The sequence below is a fragment of the Phocoena sinus genome, chromosome 1 (assembly GCF_008692025.1).
Source record: "Phocoena sinus isolate mPhoSin1 chromosome 1, mPhoSin1.pri, whole genome shotgun sequence".
Lineage (NCBI taxonomy): Eukaryota > Metazoa > Chordata > Mammalia > Artiodactyla > Phocoenidae > Phocoena > Phocoena sinus.
The window spans coordinates 14647319-14667630 of record NC_045763.1 but is presented as its reverse complement, the minus strand read 5'-3'; the positions used below and the strand labels follow the sequence as shown (position 1 = coordinate 14667630).

Here is a 20312-nt window from a genome sequence, read left to right as displayed (position 1 = left end):
TCTCACTCAAATAACTGTAGTACTCAACTTTTGTTCAGTTCAGTGGAAATAGCCATAATTATTACATCTGACGGATAATTCTTCCTACGTAAGAGTTTTCACTTATTTTTTTTCCCCTATCCTTGTAACATCTTTATTTTGAATGTGGGTAAGTCAAGGGACAGAATTGTCATTTGGCCAGTGGCAACACATTGACCTGAGAACTCAGGTCAGTGGATTCCAAGCTTATTCTTAGTTACTAAATTGAATTCTTTTTTAAAAACAAGGCTTCGTCTAGTTAGATACTTGGCATTCATACTTCTGACCATTCACTTCTCTTTTAGCACGTGTTTGTGTAGTGCCTGTCATGTACCTGTGCTGCGCTAGGTTGAGGCGACGTTGGCAGATGAGACAGTCACAGCTCCCTCTGGGAGCTTACCGTCTGGTGGAAGATAGAGCCGAGGACATAGTGATAACAGAGCTGGGGGTAAATGCAGTGTGGAAGGGGTCAAAGGGAAGGGGATTTCTAAGAGAAGAATAGGGCGCCCGCAGAGGTTCAGAGGTGAGAGAGCTTAAAGCATTCCAGGAATTGAAAGCAGTTGCATTGGAGGTGAGACGTGGCAAGAGCCGGCACTGGAGATGTACGCGTGGGTCCACATCACACGCCCCACGGAGAAGAGTGTGGATTGTCTCCTGAGGGTAGTGAGCCTGGCCGTACCCTAGAGGATGAATCGGATGGAGGTGACGAGGGAGGTGGGAAGAACAGTTGGCAGGCTTTTATCGTGATCTAGGTGAGAGGCCATGGCGGCTGAACTCCAGTTAGTGAGGTGGACAGTGAATGGATTCGACAGAGATCTGGGAGGTGGAATAAATGGGATTTGGAGATTGATTGCACGTCAGCAGTGAAGAAGCTGGGTGAATCAAGAACTCCGTTCCGTATCTGGACTGAGTGACAGGAGTGGTGATGCCATTGAAAGAGATGGGGAACTAGGAGGTTTGGGAGTGAGTGAGGGGGAGGAGAGTCTGTGATGTTAGGTTATTAGTGTGTGCTCTGTCCTCCTAACTAGAGTGTAAGCCTCAGGAGGGTAGGAGCTTCACACGCATGTGTGTGCACACACGTGCACGCAGTACACAGCCCGAACGTTAAGTCTAGGGGACCGTGGAGTATTCAGTAGGCAGTTGAACTACGAGTTCAGCGTTGAGGAGCATGAGACGAGACGGCCTGTCACTTCGCTGAGGTATGAAGTGGACGCGTACCTGCTGGGAAACTAGATCTATGAGCTAGTGAGTGACCTGAGTTGAGTGCTGAGCTTTCACATTGCAAGTTGGCTTTGTTGTTTTCGATTTATTGTCAACTGTGTGGTAACTGGCATCAGCTCACCAGTGATGGGGTGGTACGGATTTCGCAGTGAGCTCCCCCGGAGAGCTTTTGCGGATTTCCCCTGCCTTCAGCGTCGTGACGTTCTCCCACCCCTGTGGATAGTGTGGTGCTGTCGTGTAGCAGCTGCCAGCATCTTTAAGCACAGGAGGTTTTTGTTTACATCTGTTTCTTTCTAAGTTGTTTCTTATCCCCACTCCCACGTGTAGTTGTACGTCTGGAATCCCTAGGTCGAGAAAACTGCTGTGCTCCCGGGTTTGGTGGACACGGATGAAGAGCTCAGCAGAGCCCCCGTGAACATCAAGGCCTTCTTTGCTTGGTGTGGTTGCTGAGTTCACCACTGAGGCCTCATCAGGGGCTGCTTCTCCAGGGACTCTTATCTGAGCCCCTCTCACTTTCACTGTGCTGAGCACTTTACGTATGGCATCTGATTTAATCATCGTGGCGGCCCTGGCCTGCCCCCATTTTATAGACAGTGTTATGGGGACTGAAGAGCGTGGTGACTAGTCAGAGGTTGGTGGCAGAGCCTATCCTCCTCCATTTGTCCGAATCTCTTGAAGTGTAAAATCAGAGGATCTGATTGAAACCAAGCAGATGACATGAGATTGTGCACGTTTTTTGAACCTTTAAGCTCCTGAGAAGAACACTTGTTTACATAACTGGAGGCCTTCATCTCTTTGGTCCCTTCTTGACAGGTTCTGATCGGAACCGACTCCATTACAAACCTGCATAAACTGGAGCAGGTGTCCAGCGATGAGGGCATTGGGACCCTGGCAGAGAACCTGCTGGAGGCACTGCGGGAACACCCTGATGTAAACAAGAAGATAGACGCGGCCCGCAGGGAAACCCGGGCCGAGAAGAAGCGCATGGCCATGGCCATGAGGCAGAAGGCTCTGGGCACGCTGGGCATGACGGTACAGCCACGCCTGGGTCCCCGCATTCTTGCCTACCCTGTGGCACAGTCATTTGTGCTCTGGGGTTTCAGAGCTGGGGTTGGGGATGGTGAAGGTGAAGGTGAAGGCTGTGGGCAGGGGGTCGGTGTACTGGGCACGGCACTAGATGCTTCACCTTCTTTCATCTTCCCGACAGCCCTTAGATGTGTGACTATCATTGTTCTATACGGATGAGGCTCAGAGGTTAAATGACTTAACAAGTTCGCAGAAGCATTAAAAATGGTGATAATCATTGTTGATCAAGGATTTATTATATGCCAGGCACTGTGCTTACGCAGCCTCCTTGTAAGATTGTATTTAAGCCCTCATGTGCTTCTGAGAGGTTGATTTTATACCCATTTTAAAGATGAACTAATTGAAGCTAAGAGGTGAAGTAAATCGGCAAGGCACATAACTAACAAGTGGCTGACAGGCGTTTGAACCTGGGTCTGTTCGACAAGAAGGGCTCTGTGCTCTTCTATCCTACCTTGGAGGAGGCAGAGGTCCTGTGAGAGCCTTCTCCAGACCAGCGAACTTGAGTGTCAGCAGTTTTAAAACTCCCATGGGAACAGTAAATGACTCATGCTGCAACAGCCCTTGTCAGCCAAGAGTTGGTCTTGCTGGCACGAGGAAAGGGGGCTTCTTTGTTTGGCAAGTGGCAACTTGCCAGGGTTCTAGCTGGATGGTTTCCTCTGCTTCAGTGGTTCCTGTAGGAAGAGAATAGCAGGAGAATCTGGGTCTTTACCTCATTAGAAGCCAACTAAAGAGAGTTTCCTTTCAGTGCAGCAGTCCTTTTCATGTATGTGGAAGGTCAGCCCTGTGCCTGCGTGTCCCCAAGCTGCAGTGGGAGGGTGCGTGGAAATTCCTGTCTGACGTGCCACCTGGGGTTCCCCTTACAGACCAATGAGAAGGGCCAGGTCGTGACCAAGACGGCGCTCCTGAAGCAGATGGAGGAGCTGATCGAGGAGCCGGGCCTCACATGCTGCATCTGCAGGGAGGGGTACAAGTTCCAGGTGCGGTCAGTCCCAAGCCCCGGTGGCCTCCCTCGCCTGAGGCCTTTTTGTTCTTAGGCCAGAGTCAGGGCTCGTATCTTGGGGCCAGCTGTCCTCTCTAAAGGTGGGAAGGCAGACTGATCTGCACGGTAGTCTTCATCGTCATCAGCAGCTACCACTCACTGGGGTCCCTTCCGTGTGCCAGGCCCTGTGCCCAGAGCCTTTATGTAAACTGGGTAATTTATCTTTAAACCTGTAAAAAGCCCTAATTTATGGATGAGAAAACGAAGTTCGTGTAGCAGAGCCAGAGTTCTAGCCCAGGCTTTCTGACTTCAGACCTGGGGCTTTTAAAAACATATCATGCTGCTTCCATATTCAGATAACCTGGGCAGAAGGTCAGGACCTTGGCTTTCTGGCTCCACCTAACTCGATTTAACACCCAAAGGAACACACAGCAAGTGACCAGTTTGCTCCCCTAAAGGCCTAACAGTCGTCGCTCTTCCTCTCCCAGCTTGAATTTATTACTTAGCACCCAAGCCTGTCGAAGGGGCCCTACCCTGGGCCACGAGCCCTGTAAGTCCTGCTGTGACACAGGCTCCTTGGAGCTTTCTGGTCAGTTTTGAAAAACAAGTGACTTAACAAGAAGGCACTTTATTCTTCATTTTCAGATAAAAGAAGCAAAAGGAAGGGACCGTTCAGGCTCGCATTTCTGCCCTTCTGTCTCACAGCATCCACTTTATTTCAGTTGCTCCCCACGACCCTCATTTCACTGGGGCTCTGCCCAGCCAAGTGCTTAAGCAGGAGACTGAGGGGCTCACCATCACCCCCTTTCCTGAATGCATCCCTTCCTAGGATCGTAGACCCTCGGGGCCCCTCTGCTCTGCTTCACCTCCTTTCACAGCCTGCCTTGGAGTTTCACCTCTCCTCCTTTTTATGTTATCTTTGCAGCCACCAAGGTCCTGGGCATTTATACCTTCACCAAGCGGGTAGCCTTAGAGGAGGATGGAGAACAAGCCCCGGAAACAGCAGGGCTACAGCACCGTGTCCCACTTCAACATCGTGCACTACGATTGCCACCTGGCTGCCGTCAGGTGGGCCTGGCTCTTGCGGGGTGGCTCCTTCACTAGGCCTCCCCTTGCATGTGCTTCAGTACTAGCCCTGTGTGACTTCAGGGGAGCGGGCAGCTCGCCAGAGGCCCTGGACTGGGAGGGGGTGGGACTGCCACCCCTGAGGCTTTAATTCTCTTCCTTAGGCTCTGCAAAGTATGGTGTCCTACCTTCAGCCATACAGGCCCAGGTGCCATTCCTGCCATATAATCTGGAAAAGATACTTGGCTTTTGGCCCAAGGCTGGTGAGAGCAGCCTTGCTTACTAGAGGCGGTGAAGCCGGCATTTACCATCGTGGTTACAAACGGCTGCTCCTCTCTGTAGCGTCAGGCACACGGGCCAGCACTTCCTTAGTGTCAGCAAACCCTCCTCCACCCCCACGCGCCCAGGTGCCTGGTTGCCAGATTAATTCCAGCAGTCACTTGTCCCTGCTCTCCTCCCAATCCAGGCTGGCTCGAGGCCGGGAAGAGTGGGGAAAGTGCCGCCCTTCAGACGCCAACACTAAGTGCAACGGTCTCCTTCCCGTCTGGGGGCCCCATGTTCCTGAGTCAGCTTTTGCCACCTGTCTGGCAAGGTGAGTGCGGAGCATCTTGCATGGTCGAAAAGAGAGGATTCCCAGGAGATAGGGGAAGATCAGCTGTCAGCCCCGGCCCTGGGGAAGCCATCTCCTGTCACCCTCATCAGGAATCCATGTCTGTCTTTGCTTCCTGACAGGGGAGCCCGTCCGGAAGAGAGGGGACTCTGCTGGGAGAAGCCAGCACCCTCAGCGTCTGGGGCCCCAGGTGGAATCTCTGGTTATCTGCTACCTCTCCTCCTTTGCTGATCTTAGGACACAAAACACAGGACCCCTGACTTGGTCCTTGAGGCCAAAATTTCCCAGAGTTCACTTCTATTTCTCTGAGGTTTAAATAATGAAAATAGCTTGATGGCGTGGGATTATCGGGCTCCTTTCAAAGCCTCCCTTGTCCTAAAATCCAGAGTAGAGTAGCGAAACCTTCTGTGAGGTCCTCATCTCTTGCAGATGCCTTGTGCAGTGGTGCCCCACCCCAAGTCCTATTGTAAAGCTCGGGGATGAAAGATACTTACCATGAACCAGGCACTTGGCGGTAATAATGACGAAAGTCATGCTGGGCAGCATGTCGAACTGCTTCCCGGGTGTTGTTATTATACACCTTCTGCAGGTGAAGGGACTGAGGCACAGGCTTAATCAGGGGCAGAGTCCAGGTGGTTGGTGACGTACATTGACATAGGAAAACCTTTTATTTGGAGGTTGAGGAGATGATTCTTATGGGTAGATCACCTTGTCAGTCAGAATGAATCAGTTCTACATTTCTTCTCCCAAAATGCACTTCCAGATGTGGTCACAATATGTCCTATGACATTAGTCCATCAAGAAATGCACCCCCTGCTCCCCCCGCCCCGCCCCCAAACCGGCACGTTCTCCTCAAAGCTTGGAGAGCATCGCGTTCAGTCACAGCAGAAACAAAAGTGTGCTCTGCTCTTGTCTTCCCCCGAGCCCAGCCCTTGTCCTCGACTCCCCCTTTCATGCTCTATCCGTCTGTGTAACCTTCACAGCCATCAGGCCGAAGGGGGGCTCTGCCTTCCCAGCTGGGTCTTCACCAGGGAGCTTGCTTCCACTTCACCACCTGTTCTCTTCTCCCAGGCACAATACTTACCTCCAGGAGTGCACGGGCCAGCGGGAGCCCACGTACCAGCTCAACATCCACGACATCAAGCTGCTGTTCCTGCGCTTCGCCATGGAGCAGTCCTTCAGCGCGGACACTGGAGGGGGCGGCCGGGAGAGCAACATCCACCTGATCCCGTACATCATCCACACCGTGCTTTACGTCCTGAAACACGTCAGTACCGCGCGTCTCGGGGCAGCACGGGCTGCCCCACCCGTGTTCCTCTGCCCGACAAGCTCTCCCGCCTTTTCTGTAGCCGTCTAGTTAGTTCTAGAACGAATGTCTGGCCCCAGGCAGCCTTACCGAAGTAGGAATGTTCATCGCGCCTCTTTGGAATCACCCAGAATAAAGAGTACGGTGGCTTCCTCTTCCAAAACTGTCTCATCTACCAGCACGGGCAGCCAAGGGCTGCCTGCTTGACTGACCTTCAGCCAGAGGGGAGCAGGAAGCGGGAGAGGCCAGATCATCGAAGCTTCTACTTCAGTGTAGCTGCTACTTGCAAGACTGTTCCCTTGGATGGCGGGGGGGCATGGGTCAGGGCCGCACACAGTCACTGTCAAAGGCACACAGGCTGTTCCCAGGTGAGCGTTTCACAGCTGGAGGATGTGGCAGGACCAAGGGCCTGGACTTGCTATCCCTGTCTCTTCTTCAGTGAGTGAGGCTTCTAGCAGCTGTGAGCGGGGAGGTGTTGTTGAAGATTATTTGGGAAAGTCAGCTGAGAAGGAAGGTAGCCCAGAAAAAAAAACAGGCCTGTGCTTCAGGCCTGAGCAGTGCTGATTGCTGGTGTCCGTGGGGCCTTTGACAGAGCCGTTGCCTCTTTTTGGCAGCATTGGGGTGGAGGGGGCCGCCCCAGTCTCCGGGGAGCAAAGCAGACCCAGAGAGGCCGCATGATTTGTCCAGCAGAACAGAGCTGGTGGCTTCCGATGTCACTGTGTCTCTGAAATGCCAGACACTCGTAACTCATGCTTAGTTTCCTTAGTTGGGGAGGGAGCAGGCTGTGTCCTGATGGTCTCGGTCAGTTAGAGGCTGAGCCGGAAGCTGCACGAAGAGGCACTGTTTCCCAGCCACAGCCTGCTTCCCTCGCCGGTTCATGCTGGTGTGAGCTTGGTCACGCTGGGCGTGGGGAGGGGGGGGGCTGGTCGAGCAGGGATTGCTGCCTTTGCTGGGACGTTTGTATGTGAAGGCGAGTATGTCACACACAGCGCGAGCCAGGGCAGAGTGGAGCGGGTCGTGTGATGGCACAAAGCTTCTGATTTCCAGTTCTGACACTCCAGTCTAGGGTTAGCCGCCTGTTCCATCTGTGTTCATCCATGGAGCAGAAGGGTGCCTGGTGTCCCCGTACCATCCTCCCTGCTTTCCCACAGTCCAGTGCCTGGCAGTGCCATGTGCAGACCTGGTAACTTTGATTCAGCTGCTACTAGTGTTGTGTTTTTATTTACAGGGAACTAGGATGGGGCATCAAGCACTCTTGGCCTGAGAGCACCATCCAGCTCGTAAGGAGAGAGTGTAGCCAGAAATATGTGATAAGGAAGTGGTCTCTCAGTGCCCATCTGGTGACCTGTCGAAGCTTCACTGCAGGTGGAGAGTCCACGCTGGGAAAGCTCTGGAGCCAGATTGCCTGGTCAGAGCCTGGTTCCTTCACTCCCCACTGTGTGGCTTTGGGCAGAATATTTACTCTCTTTGTGCTGTAGTTTCCCCTTCTGTAACGTTGGGAGAGTACCCGTCTCATCGGGTTATCGTGAGGATTAAATGAGATAATCCATGGAAAGCTCTTAGAACGGGCTTGGCGTTAAAGTTGATGATTACCATTGTTGCTGCAGTTCAGGCAAAAACGAGAACGAGAAGCAGTGCTCGCCGGGAGGAATCTGTTCTAATGGAGGAGAGAGGACACGGACACATAAAAGAACACACCACGATAGCCTAGGAAGGGCACCGGCTGCAAATGCCGTGTGAACAGTTAGCTGTACCGAGACTCGTCGAGTCGGGGAGTGTGGGCTGTGGGCTCAGAGACTCTGGGTTTGCTGACTGGTTTGGTGACTTTGGTTGTGTCACTTCACTCCCCGGGCCTTCAGATACCCTGGTAAAGAGGTGCCGGCTGTCACCTTCCAGAGTTGTCAGGACACATGGATGGCGGAGTGTTTGTGAATGTGCCGGACACGCGCAGTTGGAATTGTGCGGAGCTGGGCTGGGGGGTGGGGGACGAGGACGATGCCCCCGAGAAGGACTGGAGCGGGGCTGGGGGTGCCCCGCTTGGAGAGAGGAGGCGGGAGGGGCGGTGGAGGACGGGTTGGGGGGTTCCGTGAGCCGAGCGCTCAGGAAATGTAAAAAGAAGACGGAGATTGAGCAAGCCTCCTCCCCCGTGCTGCTCATGCCCTGCTTCTGCCCTGGTTTCATGGTGCTCCTTTTGTTCCAGAACCCGAGCAACTTCCCGAGAGGAGAAGAACCTCCAGGGCTTTCTGGAGCAGCCCAAGGAGAAGTGGGTGGAGAGTGCCTTTGAAGTGGACGGGCCCCACTACTTCACTGTCCTAGCCCTCCACGTCCTGCCCCCCGAGAAGTGGCGAGCCATACGCGTGGAAATCCTGCGGCGGCTGCTGGTGACCTCTCAGGCCCGGGCAGTGGCTCCAGGGGGAGCCACCAGGTCAGTGCTCACTTCGGGAAGCGCCCTGCTTCAGGGAGCCGTCTCCTGGGCCGCCTGTCGCCCGGACTCTGTAAACCGCTGTGGGTAAAAGCTGCCCGCGGCGTGCAGGTGCTGAGTGGAGGCGCCTCGCTTGACTCGGTAATGGATCCTGAGCCTTCCCGGCCGGTCACACCAAGAGTCGAGGCCTGACGCCGCCGGGTGCCTGCCCCTCTGGGTCAGGTGTTCAGGCACTAGAAGTGTGGGGCCAGGCTTACCCCTGGGAAGTGTCCTCAGAGAGGAAGCCAGCCAGGCACAGGGTGAGACTTCTCAGGAGAAGGGTTAGGGTCGGCAGGCAGTTGAGACAGGTAGCCAGGTGTTCCGAATCTTGCTGGTCTGCGCATAAACTAGCAAAGCTTCCTGGGGGCTGTGCTCGGGGATGTTCTTTTCTGGTATTAAAAGCTCCTCATCTCCTCCTTGGTCACATTCCTATCCCGTCTGCCCCCCGCGTTCCATGAGCCTTCTTTCTTTCTCTGCTGTTGGTGTGGACACCTCCCTAAGAAGGAAGGCAGTTCGGAAGGAAGTGGTCTTTGTTTTCATGACCCCGTGCTGTGATTTGGGTCAGCTGGGAGGTGTCTTGAGGCAAACAACTGCAGACAACAACAGCGAGAAGCCTTTTGCGACGAGTGCACAGATTGCGCCACCCCGAGGGGACTCCTTGGCGCTACTCTTGGCCCGTTGTGGCCCGAGCAGTCTGCCTTCCTGGGCTACAGGGTAGGCTATGAGTTGTCAGCTTGCTTCTGCCCTTGAGGGAAACCTGCTTCACTTTGGGAAGGTCTGTCCTCCTGTGTCTGCTTTCACTAGGATCTGAGGGGACATTTCCAACAAGGGTGCAGGGGAGGAACTTTTAGGCCCTGATAATGACAGACCAAGTGGAAGCAGCCTTGGCCTGAATTTGCACACCTGGTGTCTCCACCTCCATCAGCTCTGATTTATCAAGTCGCTAGTGGTAGGCACCTCGTGGCCCGGGAGACCAGGTTGGAGCTCTGCTGTTGGGTCCAGCCAGTGCCAGCCTCTGCGTAGAGCAGAGGGGGCCGGTCTTGTTAGATTCCTACCTAGCCCCTGCCCCTATTCCAAACATAGCACTTTCCAGTGTTAACCAAGAGTCTAAAGCATTAATAGTTAACTAGCTGCTGGAAATCAAAAGTTAGATCTGGAAGATGCTAAGTTGTTGATAAGCCAGGCTCGGCCTGTATCCATAGCACGCAAAGTAGCTATTCACTGGGCACAGGCTCTCGGTGACAGGTGTGAAGTCTGAACCCACAGGAGCTGTGTTGCTTTCAATTAGGGGGACTGGAATTCATTACTGTCCCCAGGCAGTTAAGGAAAAGCTGATTTGGTCACAGCTTAATTAGGAAATCCAGTGTGAGCTGGCACTCATGAGTTGCCTTTTCCTCTGTAGCAGTTTAGTCACCTTTACTAATTAACCTGAAATAATTAAGTTGGGCAGGGACACTCCAGATTCGTGCCACCAATGCGAAAGAGCTGCAAGAAGGAGCAGCCCTGGCGGGGTGTCAGGGTGTGAGCAGGGTGCCCTGGAAGCAGGGTGGCAGAGTGCTGGCCATCAGCACGGTGTGGGACACCCTCCAAGGAGGGACATTTAGAGGGTGACCTCCTGGTGGTTGGGGCAGTGCCACTGCAGCAGGCTTTGTCCTCAAGCCCATTATGGGGTGGGGCAGCAGCAGGTACACAGAGATCTAGGAGTCCGCACAAGAGGAGTTGCTCCCTTCTGCGGGCTTTACCTTCAGGAAAAGATTCTTCTGCCAGGAACTTGCAAGCATTTAAGCCTGGGACTTCACTAGGCTTCCGTCAGAGCCTTTTCTGTTTCCTTGTCTGCCAGTGCACAGAGTTGCAGAGAAAGAAGTCCCATCGTCGTCGTCCCATCGTCGACCCACAGGCCCACCTCGCAGTATTTTTCCCTTTCGGCTGCAGTGTGCTCATGCGTGTGGTCGGGGAGGAGGTGGGCGCTTTGGAGACGTTGGGGGGAGGGAGGGTACAGGTAGCATACCTTAGCGAACAGAATTGTCTCATTTTATTATTTTACTTTACTTTGGTTAATAACTTAAACATTGACTGAGTGTAGGTGTGGTTGGCCTGTCTCATGCCAGGTAGTCCCTCCACTTGAGGCCCATACAGTGTAGTTTTAGCTTCTAAATGAATACATCTGTGCTTGTCTGATGTTTATGATTCTAGTGTATATAAACACATGGTGCGTGCACACACACACATTTTAGTACTAAGTTCTGGTCCCTTTGGTATGGGCTCTGTTCCAGGGTGTAGAATCTCCATGACAAGGGTTTATCTAGCCTTTACTTATTACAGATATGAAGGCAGTTTGCAGACAAAACCTCTCCTAGATCTTGGGCTGTAGAAACCAAGTCCTAGCACCGGCATTTCACTCACCGTGCAGAGTGCGTGCTGGTCGTTCTGTACTTCATGTGGCTCTACCTGCAGTAATCATTCCTCAGACCAGGAGCGTCTGCTGGGAAGGCGGTGGACGCTGTTGTCAGTGACGGCCCTCCGTGTTCCAAGGGCTTGGCTGCTCTCTAATCCCAGACCGCGTCGCTGGATTAAGTAGCAGCGATGCTGGTTAGAAACGAAGGGGTGTGGTGAGCTCTGGGATTAGCCCGGGATTTCGGAGGTGTTGGGCCGGCTGTGGCTCACATCCGAGACATCACTGTTGTCCGACGCCAGGTGCCCGGCTTGCTGGTTTTAACGTGGCACGCGGTTGGCAGATTACTGTGTGAGACTGCTTTAAGGTCTGCTGGCTGCTGGTAAAAACTCTCCAAGTGGGAATGTGAAGACTGAAGTAGAACCTTGTTTCCTCCTGCATTTATTAGGTCCCGTCAAGTCCGAGAGCGCGTGTGGGGGCTCAACACAGGGAAACACGGGACTCTGTGGCGACTCTTTAAGGCAGTAGCCTTTTGGCTGCCGTGTTGCAACTTACGTCTCCCTCTTTCCCATTTTCCCTGGCTTAGCAGAGTCGCTACTAAGATGACTCTGTCGTGCAGCGTCTTGTGGTGAATAAATCTCTGGGTCCCAGGGCTTCAGAAGCTCTGACCGTGGCTGCGTTCCTCTGAGAAGATGGCAGGTGGCTGGAGCTGAGTGATGCGCAGACTCTTCCCCTGCTCCCAGAATGCTTGGCTCCGTCCTTGGGAGTATCCTCCCGGGGTCTTCACGGACATGGGATTTGGTTTTATTTTCCAGGCTGACAGACAAGGCGGTGAAGGACTACTCTGCTTATCGCTCTTCCCTTCTCTTTTGGGCCCTCGTTGATCTCATTTATAACATGTTTAAGGTAAGGAGGCCGCTGGGAGCGTGGCCGGGTTTGGCAGGGGCGTAGACGTCTGCTTGTGGCTCTGACCATGCCTCGGCAGCCGGCTCCTCCACCAGCCTCCCCCGAGAAACAGGCCGACCCGCCGTGGGGAGGGGTTTACCCTCTAGCTCCGACCCCTGCGTGTGTAGACTGCATTTGTAGCCATGACTGCTCCTGTGACCCGGTCTCAGGCTGCTGCAGACCCTCTTCTGCAGGCCGCTCTCCCCCCGCTCCACCCCGAGTCACTCTCTGTTTGCTCTCGTCCCCTCTGTTTGGATCAGCTCCGTTGCCCTGTGTGAGTGTAACTTTTTCCACCCCAGTTTATAATAGGGACGCTCCTCTCAGCCTTGAGAGAATCAGAGGGTTTGGGGTGGTTCCTTTCATCGTCTAAATGAAACAGCTGAATTAAAGCGTGTTGATGAGTCCCTCTTCTTGGGGAAATGCTTGATGGTGGAGGGGATGGGGAGGAAAGAACGCATCGCCTCTCAAAGCTTGTAGGTTCATGTGACGTGCGCTTAGGAGAGGGGCTGTGAGAAGAATGAAGTGAAATTTTGTTGTTCCTGGAAGCAGAACACATCCTCCAGGGAAAAGTTGGATGTGTATGGGAGGGCTCTCTTCTTCCCTGCCTGACCTGAGCGACCCGCCCGGCCTGTGTGTCCTGTTGCTTCTCGTAGAAGGTGCCGACCAGCAACACGGAGGGTGGCTGGTCCTGCTCTCTGGCAGAATACATCCGCCACAACGACATGCCCATCCACGAAGCTGCCGACAAGGCCCTGAAGGCCTTCCAGGAGGAGTTCATGCCAGTGGAGACCTTCTCAGAGTTCCTCGACGCCGCTGGTCAGTGTCAGGTTATTCATCTTTCATGGATCTTAGGGGGGCTGGCCATCCGCTTTCATCTTCACACACAGGAAAAAACAGGCGAGAACCAGCCTGTGGGCCACCACCGAGGGGTCTGGGAGAGATGTGTACATACCAGGTCCCTGGTAACGAGATGCGGCCGTGACGTGTGGCTCACTTCACCCCAGGTGCTGTGTTCTCATGCACGCACTTTCTCAGTCTGCAGGGCAGCCCTGTGTGAGGCGGAGCTGTGGTTATCCCCATTTTACAGATGGGGTAACTGAGGCTTTGAAGATTAAACAAGTTCCCAGTGGGGCATAGCTGGAAAATCACTGGAGCCCCTTTTGGTTTCCTGGCTTCTTATGACAGTTCAGAGAACTAACATGGAGCTTACCTGTCTTCCTCCTGCCTTTCGGGGACTGAGACATCTTATGTCACAGCTGCCCCCGGGGAGGTGTGGAAGATTTCAACTCTGATTCTTAAGATAAATAGTAAAATATCAAAAGAGAGCAAAGAACATCTCTGCTAGTAGGTGCTTTGAAGTGCTGTCACATGAGACATCCTCAGACAGTTTCTCATCCCCCAGCTGGTAAAAATGAAGTCATTGTTCTCTCCTGTGTACAGGTTCGTTATAGAACAAATTTGTCATCCTAATTGCAAACACATTAAAATTTGTTTGGATTTCATAACCAAGCATCAGGTGACAGCAGGGGGAGGTGACTTGGGCCAGTGCTGGAAAATCAACCCCGAATTAAAAGTCCCGTGCCCTCTGAGGGTGTGGGCCCTGCAGTCCAGCTCCACCGTCACCACCGTCCTTTCCAAGGTAGGCTCCCAGAGCCAAAGCAGGGGGAGCCGCACCTGCCTAAGTCTTCTGTGAGCTTGTTTCCTTTTCCCTGACGGCAATTCTGTCAGTGTGAAGAGCAGAAAAAATCTCCCCAGATCCCCCTATCAAGAGAAGGTCGCCAGTAGCATTTTCTAGTCTGTCCTCTGGGCACTGAACCCTCAAACGTTCGGAGTGATGCTCAGTGTGAATTCCTCTTTCTTCCCGGATGGAGCTTCCCCAAAGCTCCAGGCCTTTCTTCCAGTTTGGCCGTTTGTTGCAGTGGCCTCAGTGGAAGCCATACTGGACGGGCCTTTGCTGGTCTGGTGCCTTCCCTGTTACCTGTCGGTCAGAGGTTGCCACCGCTCACCCCAGTTCCTTTGTTAACTTCACTAGATGCTCCCATGGGTGTCTTTTCAGCCTAGACATTTTATCTTGGCTACACTCCTTGCTTTCTTCAAGAGGTGGCCCCAACTGAGAGCAGGTAGCCTGTGTGTCTGTGTCCTCAGGGCCCAGTGCCTTACCTGTCACCCAGGGGTCTGGTGGATGTCTACAAAGACTGTCAATATGAATGTCAAAGTTCGAGGAAGAGGAGGAAGAGGCAGGCAGGGGAAGGAAGGTATTCACCTCTGTTCAGGGCTTTGCATCAGCCCTGGAGCAGGGAAGAGCGGGGGCAGGTCAGGTGGGAGGCCTCTGCCGCCTTCCACTCGAGCGCAAGCGCAGGCGTTTACGGCATGGCTTTATTGCTTTGTTCAAACTGGTAGGAAATTTCAGAACATCCGACACACCCTACTCAAATGCAAGGACAAAAACACCTTCCAAACCAGCAAGAGCTGATGGGGGGCAGTCTTCCTGCATTAGCCCAGACTTCAGTTTGAGTGTTGCCCCGCCTCGGGGTTAACGACCCCGCATTGGTCAAGTGAGAGCCCTGCTTGTGAGGGAGGGATGGGCCGTAGGGGACCTGATGCCGATTGAGCGAGCACCTTCTGTGCCCTGGGCACTTTCACATAACTGGCCTCATCTAATCCCCAGGGTGATGTGACAAGGACTTGTCACTGTCCCCATTTGGCAGTGGAGGAAATGGAGCTCCTGAGCTCTGGCAGCTTGCTACAGGCCCTGGACTAGGGGTTGGGTTCTTTTACCCTACCCTGTTCCTCCCAGCCCTCGAGGGCAGTGGGGTTAGCCTTTGTTTGGCCCCAGGTCCCTCTGAGAATCTGCTGAAGGCTGTAGACACTCTCTCCAGAGGACCCCCCCACCCCCGCCCCGCTCCACCGCGCACTGAGTTTCAGTGGACTTACAGGCCCCTGCGGGGTCCAGGGACCCGGGTGTAGCACCTCCGCCCTGGGGAGATCGTGAGCTGGCCGCTGCCACTTTAAACGCCTTTAATCCTGCCGCAGCGCCAGGTGTCGGAGCCCAGCTCCCCTCCCAGGACAAGAGTGTTTGCTCGGTGACTGTCTCTGCGGTCGTCGCCGGTCTCCCATGAGCAGCTGTGTCCGAGCTTGTGGGAGCACGGTGTGTTTCCCGCGTGGACGCAGGCTCCGTGACTCGGGGGCTGGGGGCTGCGAGGGCCGCTGCTAAGCAGCCTCTGCCTGTTCTCCAGGTCTCTTATCAGAAATCACGGATCCGGAGAGCTTCCTGAAGGACCTGTTGGACTCAGTCCCCTGAGCACCACACGAAACGGCGGTCGACAGAGATGGAAGCTAGCCTGCCTCTGTGTTCTCCCCTCCTGTGTGTGATTTCCGCCACGGGTTGCTGCATCGTTGCTCCATCATTGCTCCTCCCTCCTCCCTCCCTCACTTTTCTTGGAGTGGCTTGGGGATTTTAGGCTTCCTGTTTTATCTCGTGTGTGTGGTGCACTAGCTATGAAGTTGTCTGTAACCCAAGCCGTCGAAGGACCTGTACATACCTGGGAGCCACGAGCTGTCCTGGCCAACTGAATACTTGAGTGTGCGCATCTTGAGAAATAAACAAATGACTTAATACACATTGAAAAGGAAGGTGTTGCCTGTGCTTGAACCCCTCCTTAGTGACACTGGCCACATACTTCTCCTTGACTGCACAGCCCTTTCTGGCGTCAGCAGGGAGGCCTGCGTGTATCACATTCGCTGTCTCTTGGCGCCAGATGGAGCCTGCCTGTTCTCGGCCAGCAAGTTGGGGCACCGCATTTGACGGCTATGATCTTTCCTGAAACAAACGCCTTGGCTTCTCTTAAGTTTTGGCCTTAAGAGCCGGAGCCCAAAGACATGTGACTTTCCAGTCCTCTGCCAAAGGCTGGCTCAGCGCAGTCTTTCTACAGCAGAGGCATTTGACGGTCCCCTGTTAACGTCAAATGGGAAATCCTTTGGCGACTTCTCTTCAGTGTTGCCATGTTGGGAGAGGGCCTGGGGCAGACTTTGAGTGGCTGCCCTTTACTGAGCGCCTTCTCTGAACCAGCATCAATTGCTCAAGGCCACCCAGCCTGTAGCTGCCAGAGCTGAGCTTTGCGCCTCCGGAGTCGTGTCCTGAACCACTGTGGCAGCTGCCTCTGGGGGCCTTGAGACCTGCTTCCCCACGTTCATGGGCAGCAGTCCTCTTAGCTAGGCAGCAGGACTCCCACGAGCCTCTCCGCAGATTGTAGGGCAAGGCTCATCCAGACGCGGCCTCGCGGAGAAGAAGAGCTCGATAGTGGCTGTCTCCTTCACTTCCCTGTGAGCCACTCTGCCACCTGCTTTCCCGAGTGACAGTGTCCCCTATCTTGATGTCCAGTTTATGTGGCTCACTCCTCAGGCCCAGACCATTTGGGACAGAAGGGGCCTCTAGGTCCCTTTAGAAGACTCCCAGAGCCAGGACTTAGTGTGTCTTCCCCGGAGCCCCTGACCGGGCAGACACAAGCAGGAGTGAGTGTCGTGCTTGGGCTTTAGCCAGAGAAACAAGGGCAATTTGTTGCAAGAGCCCAGCTGGAGGGACTTCCCTGGCGGTCCAGTGGCTAAGGCTTCGCCTTCCAGTGCAGGGGGTGCAGGTTCGATCCTTGGTCGGGGAGCTAAGATCCCACATGCCTCGCAGCCAAAAAACAAAACATAGAAGCAATATTGTAACAAATTCAATAAAGACTTTAAAAATGGTCCACATTTTTTTTGTGGTACGCGGGCCTCTCACTGTTGTGGCCTCTCCCGTTGTGGAACACAGGCTCCGGACGCGCAGGGTCAGCGGCCATGGCTCACGGGCCCAGCCACTCCGCGGCATGTGGGATCTTCCCGGACCAGGGCACGAGCCCGTGTCCCCTGCATCGGCAGGCCGACCCTCAACCACTGCGCCACCAGGGAAGCCCACATCAAAAACATTTTTTAAAAAACCCCAGCTAGAGGCAGGCAGGCCCTGGCAGACGAGAACATGCGTGTGTGCCGAGTGCATAGGAGTGCACGGCGGTGTGGGTGGGCGACGGGGCTTTCTGAGGGACGGACGGGCTCGAGGGAGGGGGCAGCGGCGTCTAAGGGCATCAGGCGCTCACTCCTTGTTCAGACCCCAGCTCCATCACCCTGGGTGTCTCCACAGTCTCCTCATCTGTAAAATGGGAATGTCGGTATCTGCGGGGTCAGGTGGTGGCCACGTTTGTGCGAGTTCACTTGGTCGCCGTGTGGTAAGGAAATGGCCGCTCTACTACTGGTGAATTCGTTTGCAGTCTGCAGAATCTTGGCTTTTTCTGTAACGAAACTCCACGTCGCAGGTGAGGTCCAAATATGTCCAGCTTTGAAGGTGGATGACGGACCTTGGTCTCAGGCACACTTGCTTCTCACACTGAGCACAGCAAGTTCATTCCCTCTTGTAGGTCCATCATCTCCCGTTTTCTGGTCGTCTCCCAGGAGACATCCCAGGTCCACGTTACCATGTGGAGTTGTTACGTAACATCCTAGCAGGGAACAGATTGGAACAGCTTCCTCTGGGACAGCAAAGGCAGCGGGGAGAGTAGGGGAGGGTGCGGGGTAAACAGGTGGGACTGTCGCTGCCTGCCGGGTGGCGGGCACTGATGGAGGCTGAGCCGCGCTCATGGCAACGCCTTGGGGCCTCACGCTTTGACCGAGGGCCTTCGGAAGCTTAACCACGGCTTGGTTCCTTGGGTCTGCAAGGCTGAGGTCTCCAAGGCTCATGACGAGGTGTTCACTTCTTTTTCTCTGCCCTTCATATTTTGGTTTCTTGCAAAGTCCTCAGAATTTTGGCCTCAGCCCAGTCGCATCAAGTCTCTTGTTTTCACGGTCACAGCTTTTCCTGGTATGTACCCCTGGTGCTTCCCCGTGCCTGCTGCAGTTGCAGGCAGGTTGCCGACACGGTGGCCGTACAGGTCTGTGACAGGTCCCAGAGCGGTGCCCTCAGCAGAGCTTGGGCAGGAGTGGAAGCTGGTCCAGGGCAAGAACTCGGCCTCCCCCAGCCTGCGTCCCCTGACAGCACCAACGGACATCGGGCAGAAAAACAGTCCCTTCCTGTCCCGAACCATTTTCTGGGCTAATTGCTTCTTGGGTCCTTGTCTTTCTCAACAGGCAGCCCCCCTGGGGGGGTTCAGATGGTTCCAGACTGGCCATACCTGATGATGGCCTTCCCCGCACACCTGCCCTCCTCTGCCCACCAGGCTGCTCAGCTCAGGGGTGGGATGGGGCCTGGGAGCCAGGGCTCCGGGGAAAGGGCTTGGGGTCAGATTTGGGTTCAGAGCTGGCTGTGCAGCCTCAGTTTCTCCACGTGTGAGATGAGCACACCTCATCGGGGGTTAGCCAAGGGACCGCTTATGCAGCCCGTGGCTCAGAGGAGGCTCTGGAAACATAAATTGTTGGGGTTATGAACGAGGCAGCCCAAGAAGGGCTCTCACAGGCCTGGGTGGGGGTCCATCCACGGCAGGGCTCCTACAGTGACAAGAGCTGTTTGAAGGTAGTGAGTCTTCTATCACTGGAGTTACCCAGGCAGAGGCTGGGTCTTAACCACAGACGTGCCACATGGAGGTGGTGGGGGGCAGGGGGGGATGATATCAAAAGTCACTTCCAACTCTAAGGCCGGGGCAGCGGGTGGGAGGTCCAGGGGCTTTGGAGTCAGACAGTCCTGGGTTCTGATTCTGCCTTCTCTACGCCTGGCAGACCCTGCAGGCCTCAGTAGGTCCCCTGTAAAGGCCGTGAGCAGTGCTGCCTCACAGGATAAACGTGACCATGTTTGCAAAGCGCCCAGCTCAGCGTAGGTGCCAAACACTTGTGGGTCCTGAGAAGCGTCTCGCTGATGTGGGAACAAGGCTTCCGAGGGGCCTCTCATGGAGTCCTGCTGAGAGCCCCCACCCTGCCCCCCGCCCTTGACTCTGGTTGTCCCCCAGCCGGTGGGGCAGGGCTGCAGGGAGAGTGGCTCATGGGCTTCTCAGAGTCTGAAGGGAACCTGGGGGAGGCAGCAGACCAGGGGAGAGAGCACCCACCTTCCCGGGGTCCCCTCCCACAGCTCTGGAGGGGCTTTCTCCCAGAGAAAGGGGAGATGCTGAGGCAGCGTGAACCTGATGGGCAGGTCGGGCCTGGCCCCCGCCTTGCTCCCCTCTGTGCTGCGCTGTGCTGCCCCCCGCCTGGCTTGGGAGAGGACAGGATGCACCCAGGTGCATGGGGGTTTCCATCTCATTAACTCCTGGGAGGGTGGAGGGTGGACGGAGATCTGTCCAATGAGCCACTCTGGGGGGAAACCAAGGCCGGGGAGGGACAGGGACTTGCACAGGCTCCTGGGTATCAGCACCGCGGGGCATGCAGCTTCGCTGAGAAGCTGGTGGACGTGCCATTCAGAGGAGGCCCCAGATGTTTCCCCACCTGGTCCTAACCAGCCGACACGTGCCTCGCTCCGCGGAAAGTGCTCACGGGGTGTTTTGAGCCTCACAGCCGCCCGATGAGGTTGGCACTAGAATCCTCCCCATTTTCCAGGTGATGAAACCGAAGCCGCCCTGTCAGAAGTGGCCGAACAGGGATTTGAGTCCAAGTCCACCTGAGGCCATAGTCCACAGCCGTCATCTCTTTGCCACCTCGTCTCTGTGCTTATCCCAGCTGGATGCTCTCTTGGAAACATCTGGACTTGAGTGGCTGCGACTGTGGGGGGCAAACAGGAAAAACTCCTTAGTGCCCCAGAGGCTGACTTGGCTGAAAGCGGCAAATTGATTCAGGGAGGGTGTCCGGGGTGAGACACATCTGGCTGCTTTCGTACCACCTGAGAGCCAGGATAGTTTGTACATTTTTAAAGGGTTGGAAGAAAAACACAGAATATGCAACAGAGACCGTATGTGGCTCATAGAGCCTGAAATGTGACTCTCCGGCTCTTTGCAGAAAATGTTCACTGAGTCCTGCTTTGGAAGAGGGATCCACAGTGGGTTACAGTGAAGAGAGATGCAGACTGGGGGCCACCGTCGCTCCCCGTCAGCTGTTCGAAGTCCCTAAAGTTCCCCATGCCATCCTGTGCCTGTAGTCACGCTGCCACGTGTAGATTTACAGCAAAACCCCACAGGCTGACCCCCTGCTTGCCCTCGGTACCAGCTGCTGAAGACAGTGCCGGAGGTGAAACAAACGCTGTGACCAGTGACTAGGGTGCTGGTTTCGCCGTGGGACGTGGAGGGGCTG

General features: G+C 54.8%; 1 protein-coding gene across 1 annotated transcript in view; it reads left to right on the top strand.

Moving 5' to 3' along the window:
• UBR4 (ubiquitin protein ligase E3 component n-recognin 4) overlaps positions 1-15712 on the top strand; it is a 127476-nt gene extending 111764 nt beyond the window's left edge. Inside the window, 10 exon segments of the mRNA XM_032608200.1 lie at positions 2053-2271; positions 3189-3311; positions 4238-4282; positions 4284-4372; positions 4836-4961; positions 6051-6242; positions 8483-8710; positions 11954-12044; positions 12737-12899; positions 15320-15712. Coding sequence (XP_032464091.1) covers positions 2053-2271; positions 3189-3311; positions 4238-4282; positions 4284-4372; positions 4836-4961; positions 6051-6242; positions 8483-8710; positions 11954-12044; positions 12737-12899; positions 15320-15384 — 1341 coding nt within the window. The 3' untranslated portion in view covers positions 15385-15712.
• Positions 15713-20312: the final 4600 nt, after the last annotated feature.